The sequence below is a fragment of the Tyto alba genome, unplaced genomic scaffold (assembly GCF_018691265.1).
Source record: "Tyto alba isolate M040663 unplaced genomic scaffold, T.alba_DEE_v4.0 Super-Scaffold_17, whole genome shotgun sequence".
Classification (NCBI taxonomy): Eukaryota; Metazoa; Chordata; class Aves; order Strigiformes; family Tytonidae; genus Tyto; species Tyto alba.
Genome location: NW_024881279.1, coordinates 1,731,334 through 1,758,031, shown reverse-complemented (window position 1 = coordinate 1,758,031; position 26,698 = coordinate 1,731,334). Strand labels below are relative to the sequence as shown.

The window sequence follows — 26,698 nt, the reverse complement described above, 5'->3', positions numbered from 1 at the left end:
CCCGTACGCTGCAGGGCTGGCCCGTGTCCTTGGGAAATCCCTGGCACCGCACTGCCCAGGGCTGGGCCCGGCACCGGCCACACTGGCAGCAGCTCTGCATCCCCAGGCACCAGCTTGCAAAATCCGGGTTGATTTTCAGCTCCGCTTCAGCGCTGTGGTGGCCAGTTCAAGTGTCAGGATGCGGCCAACGGCAGTCAGCTCACGCCAACAACCAATAGCAAAGATAAGCTCGATGCTCATTTATTTGTTTTGATGACCACACCGCCCGCGCACCCCGCTGAGGCACCAGGACCCTCATCGCGGGGTCCCCTCGACTGACACCGCTTCCCGCCGGGAGCAGACGGGGCAGCACAGACAGGTCGGGGCTGGGAGCCCAACCCTCCATCCACCCTGTGCCCCCCGGCAGAGACACGTGGGCTGGCTGCTCTCCCCACTCACGCCCGTGACACAGGTAAGAGGAGCAGCAGGACCCCCTGAATGACAGCATTCCGCCCCCCGGGCACGCACGGCACTGCGAAGCCCCCCGAGCTGTGCTGCAGGGAGGGCGGCAGAGCCGGCACCATGCGCAGGAGGGGACACGGTGCCACCCACCCAGGGCCACCCGCCGTGCCCCTCGGGGGGCTCCCCAGCCAAGGGGGGAACCCACCCGTGGGTCCGGGCAGACACATGCTCCCCATGCCTGCCAGCATGGGTCTGACTGGCTGGCACGGATGTTGTGACACCCAGAGCGGAGAGCCAGGTCAAACCAAAAGATAAAAGTGCATTTTCAAAAGGTTAAAAAGTTGCACTTCAGAATGTCAAAACTCAGCGTTCCCATAATGATATATTTTGCTTAAGAGGCTATACTGATGTTTTGGCAGTTTTAATACAGTTTGTGTTGGAAAAGAAAAGAAATACGCATCACATCCTGGACTCTTGAGTTGCTTCACCCCCCCCCCCCCCCAATAAATTCAATGTTCTTAAAGAACACACTAGAAATAAAAATAAATCTGTATTCAAAAATTGCTCCCTTGAGAACGCTGACCTTGCATTTGCTGTTTTGCATGGTTTCCAGCAGTGTGTTGGGGTGCTCAGGAGGCCCCCGGGCACGGGACAGATGCTGGCAGCCAGCCACAGCAGAGCTCAGTACGGGCACCGAGACGGCAGATCTAGGTGAAACGGTGACTTGCATTTCCTCGGTAAACCCAAGGCTTTTCCAGTGTGTTCACTCAGAGGAGAGAGAACGACCTGGAGTAACAGCCCTTAGCACTACCATCTTTTTAAAACCTGCCTCCGAGCCCTGCAGAAGGCTGATAACCCCAGCGCCGACACGCAGATGCCGAGCAAACTCCTCCAACGGGCCACCTAGGTAACACATATTAGTCTAGAAATACCGCCTGAAACATGACAGCAGATACATACATACATGAAATAAAATGTTTTCTTGCTCAGTAAAGAAAAATGCCTGCCAGCCACCAAGAGAAACTCAGGCTAAAGACAAGAATTAACTATCTGACTGGGATTCTCAATGGCTTCATCCGCAATGGAACTGGAAGCCAGAAAAGTGAGCCAAGGGTAATTGTAGCAACAATTTTATATATATAAATATAAAACCCCCGAGTACTCAAAATACAAAATGTCAGGGTGTTAATAAAGTACAAGCTAGCCTAGTCTGATTAATGTCATGACAAAATTCCTGCACACTTGATGTTTCTAGGCCTACGGGTTAACAGAGTGAGTGTCTTGTTTCTGCTCCAATGTCAGGCGGAGGGGAGCACGGCTTCTCCCCGTTTGCAGAGGGGCACCCTGCTCCCTGCTCAGGGTTTCCAGTGCCACCAGTACCCACTGACACACTCCCCGGGGCGCCGGGTGAGCTCTGATTGAATTAACAGGGCGCGAACCGCCGGGCTCTTTATATGCAAATTAAAGATCATAACCAGCCACCCCAGGGCAGCACCACGGGCAGAGCAAATGCGCGGGCGCTGCTGGCCAGGCCCAGCCAACGTCCCAGCGCGATGCCCAGCAGACGGGCGCTGCCGTGCCCCAGGGATGCTCCTGGGGCGCAGGGGAGGCTGCTTTAATGGGGTCTGTGCATCCAGCCTGCTTCCAGTAAATGGAAAACGTAGCCTTAGGTGTTTACATTTGATTTGGGAGGCTGGTTTTAATCTCCTTAGGTTGGGAGGAAAACTCATTTAGAGAAAGTACTCGTGCTCCAGAAGCAGAAGCTGTGCTTGTGAATGCATTAAGAAGGGAGAGTTGGTTAACTGCATTCTTGCCAGGTCGGGCACGTAGGGCAATGCAGCACTGTGGCACTGGGGTACCCAGCACGAGACAAAACGCAGCACTTCACAGAACGCCTGCCCAGAGATGGTGTGAAACAAGAAACACCCCCCTGCCCTCGGATATCAACCTACCACGTCAGGATGGCATTACTGGTACCGCGGCACACAGGTGACACCAGGAGCAATTTCCATCCAAGACCCTGAGGGAAAAGGCTCCTCGACAGTGTCAGTCCCCCCACACTCACCCGTAGCACGGTGATCATGGAGGGGTCACGGAGACGGCCGTCCTCATCCTTGAGATTGTATCCCTCCGGTCTCTTGTCCCGCTCGCTGACCTTCCATAGCTTCACAGTCTTATCTGGGGAGCAGGAGACAGGAGACATTACAGCTGGTTCTCCCCCAGCCACCCGCTGACGGACACACCGAGGCCACACCGGTCGGCTTGTAGCAGCGAAAAGTCTGCTGTGTCCCCTCCTGCAACTTGCTGAAAGTGGTCACAGAAGATGTACCTGCCACCACAACACTTTATCCCCAGAGCCCTGGTTTTCCTGTTCCTGCTGGACAACCGCTGGTGCATTTATTCCAGATGTAAGGAGGTGGCTGAATAACAAAACTATTGGATTAATGGAGAAATAATAGGAGAAGTGATTTCCCAGGGCTCAGAGCCTCACAGGTCATGCTCTGAATGCTGGCGTTCGATATATCAAGTGACGGGGCCGAGTTACTCCCAGAGGAGGTGCCGGGGTGCTGGCACTGGGACAGGGCAGCGCCGGGAGGCTGAACCCCACGTCCTGGCAGTGGGTCAGCACCACACAGGGCTGCTCTGCTCCTCCCTGCCGCCAACGGGTGCGTGTCACACGCGTGTGCACACACACAGACACCCACCCCCCTTCCCCACACCAGCACACCCACTAGAAAGCCAGCTGAGAGCAGACTCCCACATAAGATTTTTCCTCCCTCACACAGCAGTTACCCAAGGGTTACTTTTCAAGAGTAATTTCCAAATTAATTTAGCTTCTAATAACTGGAAAGGTGTTAAACAGCAAGGATGCACCAGCTCTCCTAATGCTGTCCCTTCTAGCTGCTGTATTTCTCCTCCTCTTTGCTTTCCACGCAGCTGATGCAGAAATCCAGCGTGCGACGAGGGGAGCAGAGCAATGGGCGACTCGAGGTCCCAGGAAGCTGGTTGGGACGAGAGCAGAGCGTGTGTGGAGGGAAGCTGTCCCTGGAAGCTCCCCAGAGGAGGTGACACGGTGTCTGTACCTCCAAAGTCACCCTGATCATCCCCACCCAGAAACTGTGCATTGCCCAGCGTTTACTGCGGCCTGAAGGCAGCTCTGAACTGACCCCCCGCCGCTCCCTCTCCCCTCCTGGCATCCCACCCGCCCCGTGCCACAAAGCCGCAGGGAAGGAAGGAGCTTCAGGAAACTGGGGGGTTATTCTGAATAATGGTGTTTTCTTTACTCTCTCCTGGCAGAGACTCTATCAGTAGTTTATCAACACTTCCATCAGGTTTCATACACAACCATATCATCCATCTTCATTTTCTCCTTTACATGGCAATTCCAACAGAGTGCCATTAATTTTGTTTTTATTAACCCATTTTATTTCAGGAGGTTTCTATACATAATGTTACTTTAACGGTAAAAACAAAAAGAAAAAACATAACATGGGAGTATTTCTAAAAGAATCGTTTTGATAACCTGCTAGCATATGAAACACCATCCCAAATGGAAAGATAATATCCCTGTTAATCAAAAAACTATTTAAAAACTCAATTAACAGAACATTATGCCCTATAATTAATCTTCATTGCATTTCAATGATTCTTCCCCCAAATGAGTTTAATAAGTCTTTGAATTTTATTACAATGATCAATAGAGTCAATTCTATAATACAAAGTAAGTTGGTTATGGAAGATAATTAGACCCCTCCTTTTCCCCTGAAGTAATTAAGTCACATACATCTTAAGGTCCCATTCATCCCAAGTAATATTCCTGGATCCTCCTGATATTTATCTGAACATAACATGAAGCTGCTGAGCTGAACACAGCTGCAAATTGAAACAAATAAGCTGCACTTTTTCTTAAAAAAAAAAAAAAAATTAGTTCTTAGGATACAAAAAATAAAAAATTAAAGTTGTCAGCAGGGGGGAAAGACTCCCTCCCTTGCAAGGAATGGCTGCTGTGAAATAAGGACAAAACCTTGCGCACAGAAATTGAGCTCTGCCACAGTTTCAGACCCATCCTGCTCCCCCATGACACCCGTGCTCCTGTGAAGGGAGTTGACGTTTTTGTAACACTTATTTTCCCCAAAGAAACACCGAGAGAAGGCCCCATCCGGCTGCGGGGGCGCAGGGAGCCGAGCGGGGGGCCAGCAGCGCCGGGGCGGGCTGCCACGACCGCGGCCACGTACCGTTGGTGGAGAGCAGGAAATAGGCTGCGTTCTGCTGCGGGAGCCATCGTATCTTATTGATCTTCTCCTCTATCTCCAAACTCTTCAGGTAATCGAACTCCGGCTCGTGGCTCTGGAAGGTGCTGTAGACATTGTACTCTCCCCTGCGATGGGGCTGGTTTTTGCTCTGCAGGAAAGGGACCAGAGCGAAGTTTAAGTCCCACAGAGTGAGGGGACGTTTTCTATCGACTCTTTGGTTCTCTGAGGTTTGTGAAGTGACAGCGAGTGCTGGTTGCGGTGATGCAGTGTGGGTCTGGAATCGGAGAGGGAAGGGGGAAGGGGAGAGGGAAGGGGGAAGGGGAGAGGGAAGGGGGAAGGGGAGAGGGAAGGGGGAAGGGGAGAGGGAAGGGGGAAGGGGAGAGGGAAGGGGGAAGGGGAGAGGGAAGGGGATCACCGGCCATCCCTGGTGAACAGCTCAGACCAAGCACCAGCTCCCACCGGGCACCGAAACCAGCGCCCAAGGAGCCACTGGCAGCGTCGCCTGCACAGGATGAGCAGTGTTTGCCCCCAGGGCTCAAACACGAATTACTGAGAAAAGGACAGAACCTCTGCAGGAGCTGATGCTGCACGCCACGGCTCCGCGCTCAGACCTGTAAGGTATCGTGTGCCTGCAAATCCCACACGGTGAACCAGCCAGCACCAGGCTCTGAATGGGGCAGAGGTAATTAAGTGGAAACTATCGTGGAGATGAACTTCCTGCATGCAAATGAAGCGTTTGGGTCAGTGAAGCCCCACTTGTCCCCTGGAGCACAGCACTGCTCCAAAGCAGGAGCTGAACAGAATACACTCGGTGTGATGCTAGGAAGCTTAAAGTTCAAGAAAAGCAGCAGAATAATAAAAGAGAGGGAACTGAGAAATGAAACAGTGCTGGAAAGGTTGATGAAGGGTCTATGCATGTAACCTTTAACCGATCAGTTCTCTCCAGCGTATACAGAAACAATTTTGAGGCTATAACTTTGAGAAAAATTTAAAACCATCATCAGACCGTGACATTTCTCCCGTCCAGGCCTGACTCATCTCTCCCACTGCCAGCGCACAGACCCGTGGGGGAGGATGGCTCCCGCCGGCCCAGGAAGCGCAGTGCCACGTGTGCCGCACCAGACCAGCTCACTGGGACGGCACTGGGAACGCTGGGGAATCTCCCCGGTGGCGGGGCGCGGGCAGCTCCCATCGGCCGGGCCAGCTTTGTGCACGCCAGCCCAGGCGCCCGTGCCCAGGGCCCAGCACTCGCACCTCCTGCAGAAGCCTGGGCAGACCGTCACCTCAAGGCTTCGGCAAAGGGTTTCTTAACATTTCCTGAGGCACAGTGTTCCGGAAGGCAAACATGATGGATTCATCCATCTACGCTTTCCAGACATTTTGGCCGGGTGAGAGGGTGGTGTTAGCTGTGAGACAGACGAGTTATACCCAGCTGCAGAGAGCTGCAACTGGAGCAAAAGGATGCAAGAACTGCAACATGATTTTGGAGGGGGTTTTACAACATGAAATCTGGTCCTGCTTATGTCAATAGTCGCTTTTCATTTTTGAGTCTGCCAGGAGAGACCTGAGGTTAGGAGTGACACAGAAGGATTAGGAAACAGCAGGAAGCTTCTCTTAAAAGGATAAAATGGGCATTTTGCATTCACTGACACTTACCTCCTGCTCACGTTGAAATATTACAACACGGCCCCCCTTGTCCCCTGTCGCTAGTAATTCTCCAGTGTGGTTGAATTCTACTGTAGAGATGATGTCAGCTGGAAAGAAGGAGACAAAGACAATTTAAGTAACCACAGACTGGCTTTCACAGTCATCTAGAAAGCACCATTCCCCATACAGCTACATGCCTTGCCAGCGCCTCGTCCCCTGTGGGATCTCCATAAATCGCCATTTTTATATTGTCTATAATAATAATGGCCACAGCATTTTGGAACGTTGTTGTCATGAACCAAGACCTGCTCAGCACTCCCGTCCCCTTGACCTGGCCTGTGCCCCGACAGACAAATTCAGGAGCATTTCCATCTCCGTGCCATGCCCGTGCTGAATGCAGCCGGGGGACCGCTGCTGGCAGGGGGGGTGAGGAGCTGGGCGGCACAGCTCGGCATGGCACAGAACGGCTTGGCACAGCACAGAACAGCTCGGCATGGCACGGAATGGCTCGGCATGGCACGGAACGGCTCGGCATGGCACGGAACAGCAAGAACAGCTCACAGCCTGAGGAGCTGCCCCCCCCTCTTTGGGCGATGCGATGGACTCCCGGGACCTGGGGAGGGCTCAGTGCCACCGGCACCCCTGCACCTCGCCCCGCTGCCCGGGCAAGGGGCAGGCTTCGCTCCCACCCGGCTCTTCTGCCTCCTCCCTCCCCGCAGTGCCTGGGAGGCAGTTTGCCCTCGCCTCGGAGCAGAGGGAGCAGGCAGATGAAGACACCTTTGTGTTCTTCACCCAAACTCACCAGGCAGAGCAGCCTGGTTGACCCTGTTACTCTTCTCTGCCCATTGCTGAATCTCTCATCGTTTATCAAGGTAAACTGAAGTGACACCTTTTAGCCCTCTGCCACCCCAAAAGCCATCCTGCTCGCACCGCTCCCCTTCCCCACAAACCAAAGTGCCATTGCCAGGAGGCAAAAGCCCTGAGCAGGGACCGGTGCTAGCTGCAGTAACAGGGAGAAACGAGGAAACACTCATGGACCTGTAACTTGTAAATGCTTTAATCTGCAGTGTTTACCCTTGAGGCAAAGCAAGGAGGAGAGCTGCTAATGATTGGATTTATTTGGCCTATTTTTAGAAGAATGTCAGAGGTTAATTCCACAGCAATTACTGCCCAACTGGTGTTCACCCACTGCCCGGAGTGCAGCTCTCCACCAGCACGAAGCTGGGGAGGGGGAAGAACGAACGCAGCCTCGGAGACCCAGTTCTGGGCACAAGATTGATTTTGCAATGAACAGCACTTAGCTATGATAACAGCCAGCTCATTCCTGCCACGACCGCTGACAGCATTTGCATTTCTTTTCCCTCTCATTTCGGCAGTCCACCTGCACAACCAGGGCTGGGCAGCCCATGGCTGCAGCCTCCGCAGGTCGGGGATGGGGCAGACCCCCTGTGCCAGCTGCAGCTCCAAACACCAGCTCAGGCCACCAGTGCCACCTGGACCACAGGCACTGGCACCCTCAGAGCACCTCAATGATTCCTCTTGCCTATTAGCTCTGTCACGTGCCAGTGCAGAAAACATCTGAACCATACAACCTGAGTTGTCTCTTTTCCCTCCTATGACTTTTATCCCTCTCAGACACACAGTAGAAAGCTACCACATCAGATTGGAAGAGACAAGGAAGAAAAGGCCATCAACCCAAATTCAGACTGGCACAGACTTCTGCAGCTGCTGGGAATGTTTCTGATGGTCTGTCTTCGAGGACATCACCCAAGACAACGCCCACCAAATTCACACCCTGGGCCACGGTATCTCCCAGACAAGGCATCTGAGAGCCTGTTCCACAGCCACGGGCTCAAAACAACACACCTCCACCTCAGGATGGTCACTCAGCCGAGTGAGTGTCTCCAGGAGGGCCTGGGAGTCAGAACAGCCACCAGCAGCAGGCAGCACCCGCGCTTTCTCCGGCACCCCGCTGCTCTACGTCTTCAGGGGGGCCTTCCCCGCTTACGCCCTTGATCCTTCCCACCCCCGATCGCATGCAAGGGCCCCACCACATCTGCTGAGCTGTGATAACCCAGATGGCTGCAGGCAGGTGAGTGATGAATTCCAGGCTGCTCCTATTAATATTTGTGCATCTTCCCCATATCGCCCCACCTCTGCAGCATGAAGCACATTTGCAGTGACACACGAATGCATTCTGAAGTTCGTCTTAATTCACTGACAACGCTCGGTTGCTGTGAAAAGATTTAGGGAGACAATTTCCCTGCAGACGGAGATGGCACTGCAGAAGCAAAACCCAAGAAGCTAATGGTAACACCCTGTCCTGCTGAGAGGAAAGGGGGAGCGTGCCGGGGGCTGGGCTGGCTGGCACTGAGCTGGAAAGCTCTAAGGCAAAGCACTTTATTCCCTCGCATGGAACCCTTCTGCTTCAGACTGCCTCCGTGGGCAGCAAAGTCTGCCAGAAAGGTTTTAACCATCTGCTACTCCCGTTAATAAAAAGGCTGAAAAGCTCTGCTCTTGCTTACACCGGTGAAGAGCCAGGTTAACCATGGTGGAGCTGGCCACAGCACTGGGCACAGACAGCATCTGTTAGGAATTTCAGTCTTTTGGGGTTAAAGTTACTGAATGGATCTGGAACTTCTTCAGATCACCTAGTCTTCCTCTCTTGGCTGGGTTTGAACTATTGGTTAAATATCATTCCCAGTAAGCAACTGGGAAGGCAGATCATGGAAGGTTTTCATGTTTTGTTTTGTTTTTTCTGGTTTACCTTAGGCAATGTAATCTACACATACTTCTTGGTTGCTTCTGCTTTCTTGAACAATCTTTAAAACTTCTTTTAACAGATCGCCTCTCTGCCAAAACGTTTCCAATCCATGAATGCATCAGATAACGTGATGCACAGCCTCTGACCTCGGGATCACCATTTCACATCCAACACGACTGGAGGCAACCAGGCACCATCCCTGGTGTGACCAAGGCTTCCCCGTGCTGGGTGCAAGCTGCTTCCCTCCTCTATGTGGCTCCTGACCTAAGCCGTAACACATAGCTAGATTACTTAGTGCTGGCAGGATGAAAAAGGAGATCAGCAACCTGCTCCCACAGTACAGACAAGTTTTTGATGCTGCTGTTAAACAAGCATCTACTATGAAAAACCAAATCTCTCTTATACTCACCCAGTTCTTTAACCTTGGATTTGCTCGACTGATGGGCCAGAATAGTGAGGACCCACGAAGTCCCTTGCATGAGAGAAACCTTTGCAAAGAGGCTGCAATGAAGCCAGAACCTCAGAAATTAAATTAGCAAAACACCAGTGAACAAAACATCCACCCGATATAGTTCTCTTTCCTATAATCACCATATTCAGCAAATGCATCCCGAAGAGGCAGGACAGGTATTTTTAAACACCTGTTAAAGGTTGGTAAGGAACACCCAGACAGGGAAAATCCCACCCATGCTGCCGAGGACCTGACAGACTGACTACAGCATTTGAGGATCCTGCAGAATCAGAAACCAATTTGCAATTTCAAGGAAAGGACCTTGGGTCTAACACATAAAAGACAAACCATATCCCCAAAAAGTTAAGCCAAAAGCTGTCGCCCATTCTCACAGGTAACTGCATCCACAGCTGCAGACAGATGCCACAACCAAAACCAAACACGCTCAAGCACTGAGAAACTTTGTGTTTGGAACCCAATCTGGCTCAGCAGCTTGAGCTACACCCCAGTTCCAGCAGAGGTTTGCATTCCTGCAGCGGGTGACCTCGGTCGCCGCGATGTCCTCAGCCAAGCCTGGCATCAGCAGAGTGTCGCACGGAGAACGCGCCGGGGACAGGAGCTGCAGCAGCAGCCGAGGAGCTGCAGAGGCCATGGCCAGGCAGTGCTAACGTGCACCTCGCACTAAGCAGAATTTTTTCCTGCTAAAATTACTAGGTTGAAAATGTTTTGCACTGTTTAATCTTATCCATCCCAGATGCTGGTTTTAGGTCATTCGCTTTTCAATGAACTAAAAATAACTTTCTATGCTGCAGTGAGACATTTTTCAGACAGTGCTGGCTACCTAATGCATCACCTTGTCATCAGAGCCGTCACCTGAAACGCTGGGGCCGGGCGCCACGAGGGTCCTCATGCCACCCTGGCCCCGCCACCCCTTTATTCTGCGCCTGTGGGGACAGGGGATGCAGGTCCACAGAACCTCCCCAAACTCCTGTTTGCTCATGCCCGCCATCAGGATTTCAGACAAGGGCAACAACAGAGCCTGGCTAACAACAGACTTTCACACCTTAAAAACCCCCTAACAACTGAAAAAAACCCCTCATGAACATAAGTATTCAACCCAATGCAAAACCCATCAGGACAGCAGCGTCACCCCCCCGGCGCCCGTGGGCTGGGCTCTGGCTCCTCTCCCCACCATCTCCCTGTAGTAGCAACAGTCTTGCATTGTACTGGAAAACATCCCCGAGGGGTAAAATGGAGGAGTCTTAAAGAGGTTACAATTCAGGAGCAGAGCACAGCATCAGATCCTTTTCAAAGACATCTCTCGACAAACTTGGGCCCCTCCAGCGCAGGCTGGTCGGTCACAGGCTGCTGCCTGCTCGTCCCCACCCACTGCACTTGAGAGACACGACAGGACGATTATTAATTAAAATTCACATGTTTTCGCATTGAAATGATCAATAATTTACGCCCATTTCTCCTAAGGTTCCTATAGCAGTTTTGTGACAACAGAAAGGAAAATAGCTTCTCTCTTCTTTTGCTTTTTCATTTCCTTCATCACCTCCTACACGCTCAATGCCCCGAATGTGGGAATTTAAAGAAAACAGTTTCCATGGAGACTCTCCCCTCCGCCAGCACCCGCCCGTCCTCCCTTCCCTCAGCATCAGTGCTCCTTCACGCTTTCATGCTAAAAATATCGAAGACGGGATTTGATTTCCGTTGTAGCGATACAGTTTTATCAGAAAAATAGGAAATTTATAACACACACCCCACCCCCCTTCTCCCAGTGTGGAGGGAAGGCGTGCTCTCCGTGAGAAATGGGAAAATGAACCCGTTCTTAAAAAGAAAGAAAGACAAAACCAGGGGAGCTGCAGTCAGTGCTGGGACCTGCATCCCCGGCGCAGCCTGACCCGAAGCAGGGAGCTGCCCACGCTGCTGCCCCCTCTCCTCTTGCTCACCAAGGCAGAGGCTTGGGTGCTCCATCCCCACTCCCAGAGTATCCCAAGCACCTCATCCCTGTTCCCACAGCATCCCAGGCATGTAACCCCCACTCCCGGAGCATCCCAAGCACCTCATCCCTGTTCCCACAGCATCCCAGGCAGCTCATCCCCGCTCCTGCAGCATCCCAAGCACCTCGTCCCTGCTCCTGCAGCATCCCAAGCACCTCATTCCTGCTCCCACAGCATCCCAAGCACGTCATCCCCACTCCTGCAGCATCCCAAGCACCTCATCCCTGCTCCCAGAGCATCCCAAGCACCTCATCCCTGCTCCCGCAGCATCCCAAGCACCTCATCCCTGCTCCCGCAGCATCCCAAGCACCTCATTCCTGTTCCCACAGCATCCCAAGCACCTCATCCCTGCTCCCACAGCATCCCAAGCACCTCATCCCTGCTCCCACAGCATCCCAAGCGCCTCATCCCTGCTCCCGCAGCATCCCAAGCGCCTCATCCCTGCTCCCGCAGCATCCCAAGCACCTCATCCCTGCTCCCACAGCATCCCAAGCACCTCATCCCTGCTCCCCGAGCATCTGAAGCACCTCATTCCTGCTCCCACAGCATCCCAAGCACCTCATCCCTGCCCCCAGAGCATCCCAGGCACCTCATCCCTGCTCCCACAGCATCCCAAGCACCTCATCCCTGCTCCCCGAGCATCTGAAGCACCTCATTCCTGCTCCCACAGCATCCCAAGCACCTCATCCCTGCCCCCAGAGCATCCCAGGCACCTCATCCCTACTCCCCGAGCATCCCAAGCACCTCATCCCTGCTCCCACAGCATCCCAAGCACCTCATCCCCATTCCTGCAGCATCCGAGGCACCTCATCTCCTCTCCTGGAGCATCCCAGGCAGCTCGTCCCTGCCCCCGGCACATCCCGCCTGCCCCAGCATCAGCTTTATGCAGAAGGGCCCTGACACCGCCTGTCCCCGCAGGGAGGCCATGGGGACACCATGCGTGTCCCCCCACATGTGCCAGGACCACATGCCCCCAGGTCTCACAGGATGTCACCCATGGTCCAGCCCATGAGGTCCAGGGTGCAGCAGGACAGCCATCAGCCAGGTGGCAGGGGTGTCCCCGGGCTCAACCCGGGGGCTCTGCCTGCTGCTGTGTGTCCCCACGTCACATCAGCCAGCACAGGGCAGCAGCTCACACGCGGCACAGCCCACGCCTCCCCCTGACCGGCACAGTTTCCCAGGGCCTGTCTTGGACAGAAGAGCTGAGTTTCTGCCCTTTCTTCCGAAGCCAAGCAGCTTCCAGCGGGGCAGAACGATGTCACCTGGGGCGGGATGGTGCAGCCCACCGCACGCTGGACCCACCCCGCGGGCTGGAAGGGCTGTGAAGAAGCGCTCTGCATTGCTTCTGCCACAGAACGTGCTGGGTGCCGGGGCCGGGCAGGCTGGCAGGCACTGGAGGTGAGGTGCTGCCCTGCAGGACCCAGCTGCTGCCCAGACCAGCTTCACTCCCGCTGCTGGGTGGGTGCCAGCACAGGCTCGTGTCCTGGGCTCGCAGCGTGTCACGGGCACTGGCCTCCCCGCTAACAGCCAGAAGCGTGCTGGGGCATTCTCAGCTTAAGGCAGGGGACACGTAAGTCGCTGCGTGAGTGTCTTCCCTGTTCACCTCTGCTCCCATGCCTTCTGCACCCTCAAGAGCCATGCAGCCTTCCCGTGCACCATCTCCTCCATCTGCAGGGCAGGACCATGACAGCGCACAAATATTTTCTGCAAAGCTTCGCTCTCTGTGAGCCCCAGAGAAAACCCTTAGAGGCAGGAAGAGCATTACTGTAAGCATCATTATGATAAATTCGCTACACTGGGAAGATCACAAACAGCAAATTTTGTGTCCGAGGTCCACAAATGAGTCAGTCATACAGCTGCAAAATTAGCAATTTCCAATGCAGCAAGACCCAGAGCTGACATGTCCACATCTCTGACATCTCTGCTGTGTCTGGTTTTACCCTAAAGCTCATCTGTTCCTATAAACATCTCGTACAGCCTGCTTATTCGCCCCAGGCACTGGTATCAGAGACCCAGCATGTTCAAGTCCTGGTGCTCCATCACTGCTGCTCAGCCCCTCATGCATAAAATGACCCCAGCTTTTCACTCCCCCAAACAAGTGACAAGTAGGTGTTCTTGCTGCTACTTTGTAGGACAGACACCAAGCTGGTGGAGCCCCCCTGAAGTCACGAGGATGCATCTATCTACAGTCATGGAAGATCCATGAGAAGAGCATCATGGAGCAATAATTAGGAGATAAAAAGGCAGCAAATAGATCTGCAAAATTTTCAGTTATTTGGGGGATTGTTCTTGTTCCTACCAAATTGTTGACAAAAATACAACAAAACCCTCAAATTTTGACCAGCTTCAGTTCCAAGGAACTGGCCCCCGTCCCCCTTCTCCATGGAAGGGGTCTATCCCTCAGGAACTCTTAGGGGTGACCCAGAAGAGATTTATCTCTAAACCAGCCCTGGCAATGTGGCTCCTTCCAGCCGTGCAAAGCTTTGCTCTCATTCCTCTCTCTTTACCTTTTTATGTACCTGCTGAAAACGCGATACCGGCCCTTCCGCAGGATGAAAACATCAGCTTGTCTTGGGGCAAGCCCCACCACAGAGTGGCCGAGAGGCTCCCCTCAGCCTGGCACCTGGACCAGAGCAGGGGCGAACGCTTCAGCCCTTGCAGCTCTGCTCTGGACCTCGGACCTGGTGGTCCCCAAGACATGCACTTTTTCTGTAACGGAGGGCAATCCGCAAATGCTGCGAGTCCAGGCAGGAAGAGCGAGAAGGACCCGATCCTTGTCGCTTATCCCTGCAGCTCCTTCCCCTCTGGCTGCTCTCCCAGGGGGACAGGTCTCTTTTGGGGTGGGCAGCGTGAGCCCCTGGCCCCATATCCACACGCAGGCCCAGGAGCTGTGACACCATCGGGTCAATTCCTTCCCTAATTCCTCGAGGGTGGAGCTCTGCCTTTCTCAGGCAGCGCCCATGCCCAGCTCGCCGGTGTGCTCAGCCCTGCCAGCCAGCGCCTGGCGTGGGCCCCGAGGGGCTGCGAGGGGGCTCGTGACCGCAGCTCACCTCCAGATGCCCCGTTCTTTTTATTATTTGTATAAATCACTTGGTGGATGGCACCACACACAAAGCCTCCAACTCTGCAGATGATAATAAATTTGGAAGCACCATAAATAACAGCAAACCAGGCTGCCAAATGAAGAAGGATTTAGATCATTCAAATCCCAGGCTATGAGTTGTCAAATCCAGTTTAATGCTGATAAGTGTGGGATAATAACTCACTGCAAACACATCTCTCCTCCCTGCCATGTCAGTCCCTTGAACAGAGTGAGGGCAGAGGGGGATTTGCTGAGCAGCCGGGGATGCTGCTCCTGACCAGGAACATAATCGAGCTGTAGTACGGCGATCCCCCCGTCCAGCCTGCTGCTCAGCTGCGATGGGGAAAGCAAATGGGACCAACGGGTCCTGTTAGCTGGAGAACAAAATCTACATCTGAAACCATTCAGGTGGATGAAGAAAGCACAAGGAGGTCATGAAAAATTAAACGGCTTAGGGAGAGAAATGAAGGACACAGCCATGTCTGGTAATGGGAGAGCCAGACCACAAGCCCGCCCGTGGATCTTCTGCAGGGTCTCGGTGCAGGCAAAGCACCACCTCTGCAACCCACTGCTCCATGGCAAGAGGTGGACCCCAAGCTCAGAAAGGGGTTTTGAGAAGAATGCAAACCTTCGAGTAGAACACAAACCTACGAGTTTCCACTGAATAATGCAGCACAATCCTCAGCCTCCTGAGGACTCCTGGCTCCAAACCTCAGTGACAGCCTGTGGGTCTTATCTTGCTCGGGAAATTGTGAGACTCTTTGCATTTCACTGTTTAAAAGAGATCCCTTTGGTTTCCTTTTCTGTCTGACTCTCAAAAAAAAAAAAAAGAGAGCAAGGGGGTTTTTTTAATAACTGAAACTCACACGCTGTCAGTGATGAGGAATTCACACTGCATGTCAGAGCTTTAAATGCAGACTTGAGGAGTTTTGATGGAGAGTTGTAAAAATACCAACATGCAGGGTTGAGCAGTGCAAGGCATTTTAAAAGGAGCCATGACCTGCTCTCACCTTTGTAAGTTCAGATTTACAAAAGAAAAAGCCCAAACTAAACCCAAACCAACAAACCAGCCAAAACCCTGTCCGAAACGCAAACAGGCCAGCCGTGCCTTTCTGTCACAGGCACCGACTGGCCGACAAATGCAGAATGTTTCTGGGGCCGGTGCCTCCACATGGGCACGGAGTGGAGCCCTCTGCACCTGGAACACAGCCCAGGAGTCGTTCTGGCCGCTTCAGGGCCTTGGAAGCTTTGCAGGTTCACCTCTTGGGTGGGCAGCCAGCACATCGTGGAAACACCCCGTGACATGAAGCACCCCGGCAGCTCCAAGAGCAGCACTGGCAGTGCCAGCTGCGGGAGGAGAGGGACCCAGCCCCGTGCCCCCCAGCACAGCCGGCAGCCTGCGGCAGAGCCAGACCCTCCAGGCTCCACCCCAGCAGGCAGAGGAAAAAGCTCATCCGAAGACCTGAATGCAGCTTTCTTCCCTGCCTGTGGAAAAGTGTTAGTGAGGAACCAAAATGAGGAGGCCTTCAGGGCCCCTCAGCTACAGAAAAGATAGGCTAAAGAGGAAAGCCTGGGGAAGGCTATGGAGCTGGAAGGGGACGGGGAAATGCCATCCAAGTCCCACCAGAACAGGGCAAAGTGCGATTCACAGGGCTGAGCCTGGGGCCATCAATCCTCCCCCAAACTGTGTGGTCCACGGTGGGGGGGGAGCGGAGATTAAACTGGGATCTAATGGCATGCAAAATCACATGTGATTGATCTGCATTGATTTTTCCCTGCTGAGGTGAATGATAGCCTGGCAAATAGAAATCAATTCCACTGCATTAAGCCCAGTGAGGATCTGGTATCATCAGCAAAATGCCCTGAAACACCATTGCTTGCCAGCACTGAGAAGCACGGCACCTCCACCTGCCTGACCCCTCCATCCCGGCTGGGCCAGGGCTGCAAAGGAGGGAGCACAGGCTTTGAGGAAAAACATCACGTCTGAGTGTGGTGAAAAGGCCTGGGAGAGCCCAGGCTTGTTCCTCTGCCCCATCATGAGTCCTGTTTTTTTGCTGGAGTCACAGCCTGGAGTCAGACTTCCCAGCACCTTCGGGGAGGGCTGGACGTGCTGCTGAGCTCTGCCGTCTGGGTACGGCTTCTTGTCGCGACGATGCGATGCTGCAGAGCTAACAGCAGCTGCTACTCTTCCCCAAAATGGAATAACTCTCCTAGATTTAAGTGCTAAAAATACTGGCACATTCGAAATTTCTCTGCCCTTGTTACAGCAAAGAATAATTTAGTGCTAGCGACCTAGACGAAAGAAACTTCCATCTGGTAACTCCCCCAGTGCATCTCTACAGCATCCCCCACTGCAGCGCCTGTTTCAGAGTGCCTACATGAAAGAATGTGAATTTACATCTCTCCCACCATCCTCACAAGGTTTAATTCACTGTAACTGCTGGAAATGAGAGTTCAGGAGGAAATAACGTCATGGAACTGTTTAAGCATGAAGGCGCAGGGAGAGCAGCAGCTCTCATGGTCCCCGGCGTCCGGGCAGTGCCATCCCCATCACACAGCAGCCGCAATCAAATGCTCCTCCAGAGCTGAATGCGATCAGCAGAAACCATGCAGTTCAAAATGTGATGGGTCGGTTCATTAACAGAAGCAGAATAATAAAACAGAAAATAAAGTCAACAACAGAACCACCTTTCAGACAGAACCATAACTTAGTACAGCACTTGACAGATACTTCTTTCTCACCCCAACACATCTTGACTTCAGAGGGTTCCGCTGCAGCTGATTATAACAAACACACATGGCAAACAAAGTGCAGGAGCCTCCAGCTCCAGGGGGCTCCAGGACCTCTCCCAGGACAGAGCAGAAATGCGCTCGCTCTCATCCTCCTGACCAAATGTGAGCGCTGTGAGATGTATGGCTCCAGCCCCTCCACACAGCATGGCCATTGTCCTGCACCCGGGAGTGACAAGTGGCACCTTCTGCCTTGTGGCAACAGTCAACCCTCCCCAAGAAGCATGGGGAGAGGAGGGAAGAGCTATGACTGGAAGGTGAAGGTATGTCCTGGGGCTCAGCTGTCCCTTGCCCTCCCAGCCGTGCAGGGACGAGCAAGGAACACAGCAAAGAGGGAAAGAAAGGAGGAGGTGAATCGGAGAGGTGCAGGGGGATCGGTCTGTGTGACAGGCTGGGCCAAACCACCACCCCTCCCCAGCATGCCCATGTGCCACAGGGGTGGGAAAGACTTCCCGTGTTCCGGGCAGGAACACCCAGATCCTGACAAGCCCAAGGAAAACCCGTCCTGTGGGGAAGGATGCGGCCCTCCGGCCGTCGAGGAGCTGCAGGCAGCTTTGGAGCTGCACCGGAGCAAGCTGCGGCCGCGTCCCACGGGGTGTGCAGCAGCCAGGCCTCTCCGGACAGAAAAGCTTGCTTAGGGAGATGCTGGTGGTTTCAGATGGTGGCTCTGGGCAAGAAGTATAAAAGGCAGAGGCCAAGGGCTGACAGCAGCAAGGCGAAGGCTGGCGTACAGAGTGAACCCCCCTGCTCTGCGCTCCTGCGTCCCCCTTCTCCCGGCCAGATGCGAGCCCCTTCGTCGAGCAGCCAGGCTCGCTGCGAGCAGACAAGGGGCTGAGCAGAGCAGAGCAGCGGCGGAGCGAGGGAGCTGGTTCCCATGAGGTGCCCCGGCTCCCCCCGGCCCGGTACCGCCCAGCCAGCCCCAACGCCTGCACTACAAACTCTCAATGGCCCTGGATTTGCACAACACAAAACTTCCTTCTGGCATTAGGATGCGCAACTTGTTAGCTCTTGGATTAATGACAATTTTTAATTGGTCAGGCTATGAGAGCCTTATAGAGCTGTTATACACTACACCTGTGAAGGCGGAACAGCATGTTAATCAAGAAAATTAGTGTGGGACCCAGAGAATCTCTCTACCAGCACAAGTAATCCTTCTCACTTTGAGAGGAAAATTAACATCTGCTTTCCGGTGTCCCAGGGCACCCAGCTTTGTGGGAGAGCCGGATCAGCCCTCCGCCAGGCGAGTGGGTGCTCCATGTCCGGGTTGTGCCGTGGGGACCAGCCCTTTCCCCGTGCAGAGCGGCAGGACAGGCCCGCGGCCCCTCCCGGCACCGGGACACAGAGAGGGGCGTTTCGGGGGTCTGTCCGCCCAGCACTGGCATCCCCCCAGATACCAACCGAAGTACACACATAAGGCGGGGGGAGGCTGCGTTGCCTGCTCGTGGAAAGCAAACGTGCACACAGCTCTGCGTGACAGAAGAGATTTAAAGATGCCACCTCAGTAATCCTGATTGCGGCGGGACAGACGCACTGGAAGTATGCTTAAGGTAATGACAAAACACGCTCTAGAGAGTGTGGTAATTTCAAAGCAAAACAAAACTTACCATGAATTGTGCAATTACTAAAATCCATCATTTCCTGTGTTAGTTTTCTTCTCTTTTTACTGTTCTTTCCTATATCATTCCTCTTGCACACACACACACACACACAAGTACAACCTTCCGTTACATGCCGACGTTCCCGCTGTTGAGGGATCAGGGGAGCAGTGCTTGGGAAGGATACGGCCCGAGGGTGGTCTGCCCGCACCCACCACCGCTCCCCGCAGAGCCCGGCACACTGTGGAGCACGCTCATGCTGCCAGAAGCATCCCCAGGCGACTCATCCCACTGTACTCTGCCTTGGCTCACGGCAGGATTTACATTGCCATCCTTTTGCCAAAAGACTTAGAGACACACTATTCAGAAAACCTCCTCAATAGGGCTGATTTGGGCTTAGAAAGAGTAATAGAAAAGCCAGGTCAACCTGCAAAACTACACTCGTAAATTAGATTTCGTAAAAAGCATCTAAGCATTGATCAAATCCTCCACCCTTTCCATATTAACACCTTCAAAAACTCTAAGGATTTCTACAAGCCCTGGGCTCTCTACCAGGTCTGCCACGAGACCGTCTGGGTACTTCTCATTCATGGCATGAAGGAATAAGCAACCCAGAAAGTGGCCAGGTTTCCATATACCTTCCAAAATCTGTAGTTTCCAGTGACATCACTGGTTGCTGAAACCTGAACAGCTGACATAGGAAACATGAATTCACAGATATTAACAATACCCAGTTATCTGTATTTAAAAGTTCTTTATCTTCAGCAGGAATACAAAGACTGCTTTTCTAGTGAGATCATCATCATGGTGACCACTACAGCAACTGGCTCTGATCATTAGTACATACAGATATTCCCAAGATGTTGCCTTGCAAACCCAGGAAACCCTACTACATGTATACCACTGTTAAATTATTACAGCAAAAGGGTCGGTGTACAGACACCAGGATGGATGTTTTGCCAAAGCGCTCAGTGTGCCATGCATTCTGTCTTTCTGGTCATCTCGCTGAAGCCATCTGTTAGCTTATCAGCAAAACCTATTGATTTTTTAAAAATTTTAATTAGAAGTACCCAAATGTCAGTTAACTGAGTAAAATTTGGAAGCAGCAAGCTTTCCTCTCATGTATAGCAGCTGTTTTCAGCTTACGACCAAAATTTATCATCTTGCACTGATGTCATTCTGTGTCTCATTATTCCAGTTTGCTGCCCCTGGAACAAGCACCTAGGCTGAACACAGGCAGTACAACACGCAGTAACTGCTACGGCGATTTTCTCCTGCAAGTGGGGTTTCTAACAGGATACTAAGCATTCCACAATGAGCACCGCTTATAGAGACTTATTCCATGAAGGATCACAAAATACTTTACAAACTTGGAGACTCGCAGTGACGATTTTACCAGTGGGCAAACCCAGGCATGGGATAACTAAATGAGCTGCCTGAATCCCCTAAGCCATACCCACCGTCTGGGCTACTTGGCTCAGAATTTCCCTCATCAGAGAATTTTTCTGTTTTCTCCTCCTTCCCAGTTTTCTGACAGCTGAGTGAAGTTGAGAGCCCTCAGCCAGGAGCAGGGCAGCTCACGGGAGGTTTCTCAGGGTCCTCCCTTGCCAGCTGAGGGCTCTGCCTGCCCGCAGCTCCCCTCCAAGTCTGCCAGGACGGGGTTCCCCTGCCTGGACGGTCCAAAGACCTTCTGGCCAGTCAGCTCTTCTAGTGCCTCAGGCTCTACAGTCAGCTTCAGCAATCGGTGTCCCAGGCACCAGGCAGTGTGGTGCTGGACTTGGCACAGCCCTCAAGGCTCACACAGGCACATTCCAGCTTTCAGGACACCAGTGAGGCATTCATGGGATGGACATCAGAACCGTTCACTTTCTCTCCAGCTCTGAGCTGAGATGCACCACTTTCATCTCCTCTGACGCTCCTGAGATCAGACATCTCCTCACCAAAATACCACCGCTGCCCAGACACACATGCTTGCTTTCCAGCAGAGCTTCAGCTAGAAACTGGAGATTGCAGCCCTCATGGCCCACGTCAAGTACAGCCCCAGGATATTCCCTCTCTAAAGCTGAAAAGCCATAGTGAGGGTGACACAGCTTAGAATATGCTTTAGAAAGCTAATACAGCAAACACCAGAATGGGAAAAGCACATTCTATTGCAAGAGGGTACTTTGTCTAAATAGGGTGGACCCATTGCAGAGTTTTCATAAAGACACCTGGAAGTGAGAGCATCTCCTGGGCTGCCTGTGTGCCGGGGGCAGCCGGGAGGCAGCACAGAGGGAAAAACACCAGTGGATCAGTGGTGAGATGCAAGTGGGCCCAGCACACACCAGGGAATGGGAGGATGCAAACAGGGCACGCAGTCAATGGGAGATAAATGCCTTCTGCATGGAGCAGCTGAGCCTTCTCAGCCATAATCTACCTTTAAGGAAGGCAAAACATGGAAGCCACGGCCTTCAGAGAGCATCGATATTTGAAAGAATGTGCTTCATATCCCAGTTCTATATTTAGGGGAAAGCAAACACACTAAAGCTATGTACAGACAGTCCCTGGCATTTGTTGCATAGATTTGAATTTAATCAGCTGAAGATGGCTTAATCGAACATCTGGGGCTATATCAAGTTGGAAGACATCACAAAAGGATTTCTTTCACGTTGGGCTCAGGCAGCAGCAGCCCAGCAGTGCTGGGTGCTACCCCAAGGGCTGTTCCGACCCCACCTGAGCCAGGCGTGGCCAAGCAAGCGAGGTGTTTGCATTTTGCACCAGCCACCACAGTGCTCTGCCAAGAGCACTCCTCCTGCCTCTGTCCCCGTCGAGTCCCATCGCCTGCAGGTCCCTGTGCTCGTCCCCCAGCCCGTGGTCCCCTCCCCAGGAGGCAGCCTGGCCTCTCGGCACCCACGACCGCCCTCCCCGCAGCCCCCCGGGACCGGCGCTGCTCGGGGTCCTCCCGTGGCACCATCGGCCACCCGGGCTCTGCCACCGCTCCTCACCTGGGGGAAAAACCCCTCAGCAAACAGGGCAGACCTCACGTTAACCCAGGAAGAGCTTGACAGAGCCCCTGCACAGGGCCAGTCCACCACACACATTTTGTCTGCTCGGTTTAAAAATCATCATAAACTAGATTTGCTGCCTACTTTAACATTTCTTCCAACGGAAGCTGGATGTCTGTGCCATCACTTTCAATCTGCCCCTGGAAGAGTTTGTCTCAAGACATTTTCCATGCAATATTTTAATTAAACTTTCTTCCTTTCAATTTAGTGTTAGCTTCATTAAGTGACATTCTGAGCCTCTGAAATGAATTCCTTAAAAGTAATTTGTGCAGCAGCTGAAGGAGGAGATTATGGCTATAAATAAGTCCATCTTTTGAACTTCGCATTTTTTGCAGTGTGTGTGTTAAGTACACTTCTGTGCCTAGTAGCACTCAGCATCATTTGATGTAATGGTTCAGAAAATGTCACAGTCACCGGCCTCTGCAGCGTCCTGCCCAACTTCAACGCGAGGCAGCAGCCGCGCGGGTGAGGATCCTGCTGCCGCGGTGCTCACCGGCCACCCACGGCAAACCCTGCTGTGGGGGAGCAGAAAGCACGCGAGAGCTGTGCGCTGCCTTCCCCCTGGAGACGGCCCAGGAGCCGAGTAAGAAAGCATTCTGTCTCTTGCTGGTAAGTAAGAGAGCGTGAAAAATACTTGGTTTATAAATTGTAAGTGAAAATAACAAATATTTATTTTTGAAAGTGAGCGAGAGTTTCACAGAAGCACATGGTTGTGCTGCTCTTCTCTCAATTTAGATAAAGATCTAATACACCACTGGAATACCTCCTCCTGTCTGCCCAAAAAAGAAATAACCTTGCTTACTTCCCTGAGTGATAAATCACTATTCAATCTGTATCTGAAATGAAAAGGTCATGGTCATGCTATTTTTATCATCTGCTAGGTTGTGATAACAAAGATTCATCTTTAACATGAGTGAACTACTAATATCTTTAAGCTTTAAGATGTTCACAGTTGGATTCTAGCTAGGCTGCTAATCATCACCATCATCCGCAAGAAATATATCTGGCAGAAGGCTGAAGGACCCTTCCGTAATACAAAACAAAGAGGTACCTGCTGATCACTCTCCAGCAAAGCCTTTCATTAGCACAAACCAGTCTGTTAATTTTTACTATGAGTTAAGTGTGCAAACGACCGGGATTTCCAAGAGCCGAGAGTAAAGATCCTCTGGAGCGCTTTGGAGAGCTCAGAAAGTCCCCCTGGTTTTCTGCAGATGTGCATCACGAGAACTTACCGGTCAGGGTAGGTGCTGTGTGAGCCCTGCACAGGAGCGGAGCTCCCACCGCCCTGGGTGGCTGAGCTCCTTCCCCAGGAGACCGTCCCCAAAGCACCCGGCCGACCCACTGGCTCAACGTGCACCTGAGGACTTCCCAGCACAAACGTGCTCGTGCCCACTGCCCAGGCGAGCGGCTCAGACCAGCTGCTCCATGCAGAGCAAACAGGCTGCAAGGCACCTCGCCACGCCAGCACCCCAGCCCGCTCTGCCCGCCACCAGCCCGGGGTAGCCATGTCACCACGTCTCGCACACCAGCAAATTCAACTGCAGTCCCCCTGCTTTTCATTTTTAATTAATCATCCTACCATGGATTTTTGTCCTCTGGGAAGGAAAATTTATTTGGATTTATTTTAATCTATCTTTAGGAGAAACAGCCAGACAAACCTTGCTTGTTATCAGGAAATAAACTCTGGGATATAATACGCTTCCAAATGGAAGCTTGGACATTCATCAGATCAAACGAAAACCCTCTCACAGTCAGATGGGATTTAATTAAGTTGATTCTGACAGGGAATTAAAGGTCTTTGCTGAGAGCTCTGTTTCTGGTGTCAGGGCTGTATCACTGAAGCTAAGCATAGTGCTTCCCAAGGCAGTATTAGTACAAACTATTTCGCACAGAATTGTTAGACTGTGATAATCTTGACATTGTTCATCCACCACAGTGCAGGAACCACAGTCAGAGCTGAACTTGGTTGTTCCTAATGAGGCCTTATCATTAACACAGTAACATGGCAAAATTGATTAGAGTGCATGGAAAACCGATTTGTTTATTCTAAAACTAGTGACAAATGCAGCAACAAATACAGAAAATGATCCTGCAACATGATCGAGCCGAGAAGTGGCAGAAAGCTATCGCTCGCCTAGATGTGGCGGCTGCTATTTCAGAAGATCCATGTGCAACTGGACAGCAACAGCGATGCGCTTTTAGTAAAACACCCCCTTCTTGGGTCCACCCGTTTTCTATCAAACTAAGAGTAATTCTGCTTAAACAGAGCTCACAGGGAAGGGGGCTCAGCTCGCACGCCGGGCACACAGCAGCTCCTAGGAGGCCGCGGTGCCGGGCTGGGGAACAGCTTTTGGGAAGCGTCGGAGCCAACAGCCCCGGCCGAGGCTGGTGTGGGGAATGGTTTCTAAAGGGCCTCCCCCCACCGCCCCTCCCTCGCCCACCGCCACCTCAGCCCAGCCACGGGGCAGAGCTGGCAGCGGGGCCACCCCAGGTAAGCACCGGCTACTGCTGCCCGACAGGCTGCTCAGCGCTGCGGGGTCACACCACTGGCATTCCAGCATGCAGAAGATAAGATTTAATTAAGAATTTCCAGGGAGGCCACTGCCTATTACAAGTATGTCCCTTGCTGTTCCCCACAGTGACCTATGGCTCAGGGATGTTTCAGACCCTGGCCGGTCACAGGCTCACACCAATCTCTGATTTACGGCACAAGCTGCGAGGCAAAATCACCTGGATTTAAGCAGCCTTTCACAGCACTGCCATTGAAAAAATTTGGCCTTACTTACTTTTTTTTTTTTTTTTTTTTTTACAACTACGTAATTTCCCAGGAGTTAGAGCCTCATCACAAAATGAGAACTATTTTTCTTCTATTGTCCACACTTCATTTGAACAAAGCTCTGGTTAGTGAAGAGCGTGACTCCACATCATATATCATAGGCAAACAGCATTGTACCACAAGCATAAAGATCTTGAACACAAGCCAGTCACCAACACAAGAGGAGTGGGGTGAGTGTGAAAAATGGCTCTGATCCAGCCGGAAAAGGGATATTCAGTGCGTCTCAAACACCCATGGTCAACACCAGACAGACGCGATTGTAGAACATCCAACAATTTCCACTGAAAACTCTCAGTGATAAACAATATGTTCTCTTATAGAATATCTCTGATAGAATAATAAATAGTATCATCTTATAGAAATTATTTCAAGGCTTTACAAGTATTCATCTTCACCACACCTCTGAGATAAGAGCTAGGTACCCTGTCTCTATTCTCCCCTATGTGTCAATGAGAAAGCAGGTTATCAGATATTACCAGATGTCAGGCAACACTGCTTTTATACGCCATCCGTGGCCTGCCCAACGCTTATCCAAAGGCACTGAGCTTCCCTCTTCTCGTGCTGCTGTCTCCTGAGGTTCACCAACAAGCAAATTACATTATTTGACTAAGGCCATATAGCACATAGAACGGATGTAAATCATGCTTTAAGCCTGAGTCACAGCCAGCTTCAGTTCAGAGCTCCCCACGCCGACACCACAGGGTCACCCACCTCCGGTGACCCCGAGCATCGCCGCCAGCCCGGACAAGCCTTCTCAAGTCTGGCAGCGCCCTGTAACACTAATGAATTTGGGACAATCTCTGCTACAAAGAAGGATCGGTACCATGACAGTTCGCACACGCCTGCCTCGGGTGGGATGATGCAGCGTCCAAACACAGCACTCGACACCGGTTCATGTCAGGAAGGAGGAACAGCAGTTCCCGGTGACAGATGACATGCTGGCAATGCAACAGCCTCCTTACGCTGGTTTGTTGCCTGCCTGGTACAGCCTGCACCAGACGTAACTGTCTGTGTAGGCTTCCACTGTGGCAGTGATGGGAGAGCTGGGGAATCAACAAATGTTTTAATATTCTGGAGCAATGCTCTGGGCAGCTCAGCAGGCTGCTGCTGCGGCTGTCGGCATGCTGGGCGAGACAGTGCTTCATCCCAGGGCCGGGGGACAAGGAGCAGCATCACTCCCCCAAAACGGCCACGGCAGCAAAAGCGACTGCAGGACACCCAACAGCCGACGTGGTGCCTTCCAGTACAGCCAGGCACAAGCCAGGGGCAAGGATGTGGATTTTGGAAATTGTGCTGGGAAGCTGCTCCCCACTCCAATGAAAATCTGGGGATTACTTAATTCAAAATGGAAAATGCAAACTGCACTGTGGGTTGTGAGCACATGCTTGGGCTTCTTTCAGAAAGGGAAAAAGTGAAAATATTAATTCATCTCAGTTGTTGGAAGAATGCCCTGCAGAAACGTGACTCAGAATGGGTCACAAATCATAAAATAATAATAATAGTAAAAAAGCCACAATGCTCTGGGGACATTAAGCGATTACAGAGAGTTGTTATTTGGCTGATTTTCACACTTCATTAACATATGCATAATTTAACAAGTGAACGTGCTGAGGGCTGGCAAGACTTAAGAGCCACTTTCTTGAAACACGAACTGTAAATTGGAATGGCCACAGTCAGATGGGTTTTTTTTTAAATCACAATGGAAAAGCAACATACATCAATTCTAGGCCTTCAACAGAAGCAACTGATTTTCAGGGACCAAGGACCCAGTAGAGAGCTACTATGGCAA

General features: G+C 52.2%; 1 protein-coding gene across 3 annotated transcripts in view; it reads right to left on the bottom strand.

Moving 5' to 3' along the window:
- Positions 1-26,698, bottom strand: part of PPP2R2B (protein phosphatase 2 regulatory subunit Bbeta) — a 111,516-nt gene that overhangs the window by 21,157 nt on the left and 63,661 nt on the right. For all 3 annotated transcript variants that reach the window (XM_042790055.1, XM_042790056.1, XM_042790057.1), the window contains 3 exons: positions 6,351-6,448; positions 4,677-4,842; positions 2,507-2,619 (listed from right to left, as the gene is read on the bottom strand). In XM_042790055.1, coding sequence (XP_042645989.1) covers positions 2,507-2,619; positions 4,677-4,842; positions 6,351-6,448 — 377 coding nt within the window. The remainder of the gene's footprint in view (positions 1-2,506; positions 2,620-4,676; positions 4,843-6,350; positions 6,449-26,698) is intronic.